Source organism: Fukomys damarensis, unplaced genomic scaffold, assembly GCF_012274545.1.
Source record: "Fukomys damarensis isolate Sample0158 unplaced genomic scaffold, DMR_v1.0_HiC HiC_scaffold_10, whole genome shotgun sequence".
NCBI classification, from domain to species: Eukaryota; Metazoa; Chordata; class Mammalia; order Rodentia; family Bathyergidae; genus Fukomys; species Fukomys damarensis.
Window position 1 is genome coordinate 30,085,737 of NW_022900922.1, and position 5,830 is coordinate 30,091,566.

The 5,830-nt window shown below is 43.4% G+C and overlaps 1 protein-coding gene across 2 annotated transcripts in view; it reads right to left on the minus strand.

Moving 5' to 3' along the window:
- The window catches only part of Pak1ip1 (PAK1 interacting protein 1), a 16,542-nt gene extending 12,370 nt beyond the window's left edge, over nt 1-4,172 (minus strand). The window contains exons 1-2 of one of the 2 annotated variants that reach the window (XR_002025299.2): nt 3,789-4,171; nt 1,209-1,371 (exon numbers count right to left, since the gene is read on the minus strand). Coding sequence is in view for 1 of the 2 variants with exons in the window: in XM_010622839.3 (XP_010621141.1) it covers nt 1,209-1,374; nt 3,789-3,872 (250 nt within the window). In the remaining variant the exon portion in view is untranslated. Of the gene's footprint in view, nt 1-1,208; nt 1,375-3,788 lie in introns of both variants that reach the window. The other variant, XM_010622839.3, reaches the window with a different exon arrangement.
- Nucleotides 4,173-5,830: the final 1,658 nt, after the last annotated feature.

Below are 5,830 nucleotides of genomic sequence, written 5' to 3' on the forward strand. Positions count from 1 at the left end.
ACAAAAAAAAAAAAAAAAAACAGATAGGAGTCAGGTGAGGAAAAAATACATTCCTCTAGCCCAAAGCAGTCCACGTATTAACACTTTTACACACCAGTGAAATCCCTATTCCTTTCTGTTTTTGTTATTCAGCGCACCTGCCCCATAGCTCAGGGGTCTATGATCCACTGCCTGCTGGCCAAACACTGGTGACCTATTTCCTCAAATGCAATTTTACTGGAAAACAGCCAGTTCGTTCATTAAAACGGACAGTTGCTTTCACACAACAGTTCTTTTCTTACTGTTGAATATGACAATGGGTTGGAACACACTGTATCTGTGTAACTTGTTTTGTGTAAGCCTAAGAGACAAGGACGCCTTCCTTATATGAACTGGGATAGAGAGAATGAGAGGAAAAGGAAAACTATGTTGAAATCACTCAAAGCCCAGTTTCTGTTGAAGAGCAAGACACTTGTTAAAGTGTCTAAGGAACATGTAACAGGAGACAAACATTTACCACTCTCAATTTAGTGCTAGAAACCAACACTTGGTATAGAACCTTTCAAATATATAAAAGATAGGATAGGAAAAAGGATCTTATCTTTCTTTGCAGGAAACCAATCTTCCTGGCTGACTTTCCCAAAATAAGCACATACCTTATTTATGTATTTGACGGTAATGGGTACTGAATCCACGACATTCGCAGAAACACACCCCACCTAAGGCTCCCAGAGTGCTGGGATTACAGGTGTGTGCCACCACAGCCAGATTAATCCTACTACTCTGACTTCTCCCTTTCCTCTTCCTTCTTGAACTCATTTTAAGCCCCTCACCTCTGTCCCCTAGAAAATGCAATGAAAACAGCATATAATTTTCAGACCTGGGGGGGGAATTACATAGAGTATTTCCACCCCTCACTCCTGCAAGCAACTTCACCATCAGTGCGGGAAACCCAACCATGGGTGCGAATCACTACTCTGTGACTGCCTCAACTCCAGGGACTTCTGCCTTCTGTGTATTTTAGACCTCTGTACCTAAGATCTTTGGTGGTAACAGCACCCAGGCTGTGAGGCAAATGACACTAAAATACAGAGAAGACACTTTTTATCTCCCAACAGGACTGTGAGTGGCCTAAATCTTCTAGCAAAACACATGCTACATAACAGACACGTAATAAAATGTCCAACTGAAGCCAGATACTAAAGTAATACACCTCCATGTTACCTTACCATTGTGATGTACTAGAGCCCCATGTTCTACCTTCTTTTTCATGTCATATATGTGAATTGTTTCATCTTTGCTCCCAGTGACTACAAAACGACTGTTCACAGCTACTGCTGACAAGGAGGCAGTGTGGGCATGGTGAGTGAAATCGGCCACTGAAGTCCATTTCTGCTGAAGAATACAACATATGATTGTCATGTCACAGTTGTCTAGCAACACAGTTCTACAACTCATAAAAACTACAAATGGAAAATAAAACTATGCAATGATATGTAGATTAAAGCAAAGAACCTGAAAATTGAATAATAAATGCAAGGAAGTGGGAAAGCAATGCTAAGGTCGGGGTTTTAGCCCAGTGGTTCCAGCACCTGCCTCACAACCACAACCGTAAGGACCTGAGTTCACTCCCTGGCGCACGCGCGCGCGCACACACACACACACACACACACACACACACATACACATACACACACAAATTACAGCACAATGCTAGGTATCACGATTCTAGAACCCAGTAACGGAGATGGGACTAGGCACTAAAGTATCACCCAACTCTAATATATTTACTTGTACGTGAGACTTCCACGTCACTCATTTATTCAACTGTGCAAACTTTTACTTGAACTTTTTTATTGAAAAAATTACTGTCAGAGCTGGGCATAGTGGTGCACACTTGTAATCCCAGTGCTCAGAAGGCTGAAGTAGGAGGACTGCTTCCAGTTTGAGGTCAGTCTGGAACATATAATGAGTGCAAGGTCACAAGACCCTGTCTCAAAAAAACAAATAAGACTGGCTACCAGTGCTTGGCACTACTTTAGGCAGCTGATATATAGCGGTTGTGAATGGCTTGTATCTAGATGTCCCCCCAAAGTCTCATGCAGTCATAGGCAGAGCTTTTTCAGAGGTGGCTGGATCTAGAGTGTATGATGCTGGGATTGATTCATGATGCAACATGAAGAGCAAGGGCACTAGGATTAAGGGCACTAGTGCTACCCACCCTAAGTAGCCTGGATAAGATAGACAGATAGAATTGAGCTATGATTGTCCCCTGCTTTCTTGTTGCTGTCTTCTGCTTGTCATGAACTGGTTTTCCTCTGTGATGCCCCTATGGTAAGCCACCCTGCAGTGAAGTCAGCCAATTACGGACCGAAACTTCTATAAACTGTGAGCTAAACAAATCTTTCCCCTTTTAACATTAGGTGTCAGGTATTTTGTCTCAGCAATGACTAAAATGTGTAAGGCAGCAGTGAACAAAAAAGCCCTATTCTAATGGAGCTTCAATGGGGGCGACATAAAACAAATTAATATGATGGTACATAGAGATTAGTATGACAAATCCTATAAAGAAAAACAGAATGTGGATGTTTCCATTATTAACCAACATAAGTCACAGAGAATCAATTATCCTAACAATCATATAATGTATACAAGTACTAAAATATCATAGCATACTCCAGAAATATGTACAATTATTATTTGTCAAAAACAAAGTCACAAAAATGTCCTTGTGGCATGAAGGAAGCTGGCATTTCTGGGCATGGAAAAATGAACTACAGATACAAGTTGACAGCCAATGTGGGTAGTCAGGATCTAATGAAAAAACAGCCTGCTCTTTCATTGAATTTCTGTCTGGTATTTTACAAAATGTTAGGGCTTTGATCAGCATCAACCCCTCTTAGGCAAAGAAAGTGACATACATTCATTATTTACTGGGAATTTAACACTGGTAGGCAAGGAGGGTAAAAGTCCCCAGAGGCATGGATCCTGCTGTACAGACCGTAACATAAGGGATGTTGTAGGAGAGGCACATAACATGGAGAAAAATTATAGAACACTGTAAGTACTTCACTAGATGGGAGAATAAAAAAGTCGACTGCCAACACAATAATAAAAATAATTGATCTCTTGACTTCTAGACCAGAACTACTTCATTCCTGAAGCAACTGGAGGTACTGTATCTCCTAGAAAGCTACTTCATTACTTATTTAATATGTTGTCTTTATTGTAAAACTACTAAGTTCTACATAAACAGTAATTTTCATAGCGAGCTTCTGTGAGGTAGACACAGTTATTCTCATGCTATAAATGAGCAAAGAAAAAATGCCCACGGGGAAACCAAAAAAGCTGATCACCCAAAGGTAGAGAGCAGAATAGTGGGCACTAAAAGCTGTGGAGATGGACAGAGGAAGGTTAACGGGTACCGGTGTGCAGCTGGACAGGAGGAACGACTTTCAAAGTTTTATAGTATTAAGAAGGTACGTGGTTGACAACAATTAGTTGTACATTTCAAATTAGACAGTCAAGAGAATTTTGAATGTTTCTAACACAAAGACGACAAATGTTTTAGGCGATGGATATAACAACTGTTAACTGTAACAAGCAGATATTATGTTGCATTTTGCAAAATGCCTATTTCGTGTTTCAATGTGTGTTTTTTACTTAAGGCCCGAGAATGAGTAACCCTCAGTTCATCAAATAACCCTCGGTCGGCTGAGTAGCAGGGGCCGGAATGTTTGCCTCGGCCGTGTGGACACCAAACGCCGTCCCGCCCCTCTCCGGTAACCCCTCCGCTCGCCCTATCTCACCTCGTGGTCGCCATTCGCCTTGGGGCCCGGGTGTACAGTGAACCCAAAAAGGACCTGCTCGTAGCTACCAGCCACCAACTCCATTGGGCATGACACGTGCCTCTCCCGGGACGCCGCCGCGCTCAGGGGGTGACAACCGGAAGCAAAAGGAAGGGCGGGGACCTTGCTGCACCGGCGCTCAAATTGTACGTCACCGTGCGGGAGAAATCTGCCTGTTTCCTAGGAAACGGTTTCAGCGCCGTAAACTTTCCAGGCAGAGAACAAGAAAGGATACAGGAAGAGGAGTTTCTCCTTACAATGACAAAAAAAATGGGAGTAAGCAGGCAAATTGTAGGAAGCCATGAGCAGGGCTGGGATGGGGATGGTGGGCGGGACTTCCTGTGCACAAGGCCCTCATTTCCGGAACGTCACGGAAGGGGCGGAATCAGGTTCCGGTCTGGTGGGCTGGGGTTCCTGGCAGTGCGTTAAGGTTAGTATAGAGGGCACTGAAAAAGAGTAAAGTTCTCTTTGTGCTTGAAGCCATACAAGGAGCGCTTATTTAGCTACGGAGGAAAATGTGGAACTTAGAGTTCGTGGTGTCAATGTCGGATTTGCGGCCACAGGCACACATATGCGAAACTGAAATCGTGACCGTAGAAGTTCAGCTTCCTGTGGCCTAGAGCTTTCTGCGGTGCACACTTTGCCTTCCAGCCTGGTTCGCGAGGCTTCCCTGGGGTCACATCGGCCTAGGATATGGCTCATCTGACCTTACGGGTGTGTGTAAGGAGCGGACTGATTTATGGGAGGAAACAGGCGACCGTGGTGAGCGATCAAAAAGAAAGTCTCGTGTTTAGACCTGTTTCGCCTCTTCATCCTAACCCCGTCTAGGGGATTTTAAAAAAGCAAACAGCCTTTTAGGTTCGAGATTGTATTAAGGTCAGAGGTGTTGGAGTGTGTTAGAAACCACAACTTTCTTACAAACTCAATGCAGTAATTTTAGTTTGACTAACATAAACGCTGTAACAGGTCTCTTGTAGACAGCTAAGTTAGATGCTTTATAGCCAGGTAGGGGCGGGAGAGGGAGTCAGTACAGACTATTGAGCTCACGCGCTGCCTGACCAGAGCAAGGTCCCGAGTTCGATCCCTGGTCCCAGAACAACAAAAGACAAATTGAGGCACATTTACTAAGGCCAGGATTCAGAAAAGAGGAACTACTACACTCACTTTCCCTGGGGATGAACCGCAGCAAGTGATATTGTAAATAGGTATCCATCACCTGGGTGGGAGACCAAATTCTCCCTAGCTCAATTCTTCCAGGAAGATCCTTGTTCATTTCACATAAGCCTGCTACCTGACTAGCTTTCCCATTTGATCCCCATTTAATCAATATTGTTACCTGAGCTACTGTACTTGTAGTCTTATTGGTCGACCATAGTTTTGTACCACCTCATACCCACCTTGTGATTTTCCATTGGGTCTTATTAGTTGGCTGTAGTTTTGTCCCACTTTGTACCCGCCTCACCTTAGAGGCTTTGCTCCCTAAAAGTCCCTTGAGAAGCAGGGTGCCAGGCAACCCACTTTCTGGGTGTCCCCTCCCGTCCTCAGGCAGGAGCTGTGTCCCCTCCATAAATATTTCCTACTCTTAACCTTCATAGTTCCCAGGATTCATTCTTTGATTTTAGAGGACATGAACTTGGCGTTTTGGACATCTAGCGGGTTGGGAGTTACAATATTTCCTTTGCGTTATTTGGATTATTTTCAGGTTCTACGTCATCCATAGATGATATACCCTGTATCAGGTTGACTTCATAAGTAGTGTTTAGTGCATAGATCCATGGCAAGTCTTAAATTCCCTGTTTGAACTGTAATAAAATCCTCCCATGCGTAATCCCTCTCCTCTGGTGTTCTGGGTTGTCTTACCTATTGAATTCAGGGCATGTTTTAGTTTATGTATGTTCACATTTGGAGAAACAATTTTACTTTTTGATGCTTTGTCATTGTTACCTAGGGAATAGAAACCGTTGTGTAGGCACCATATATGTAACTCAAGGTGATTTTTACTT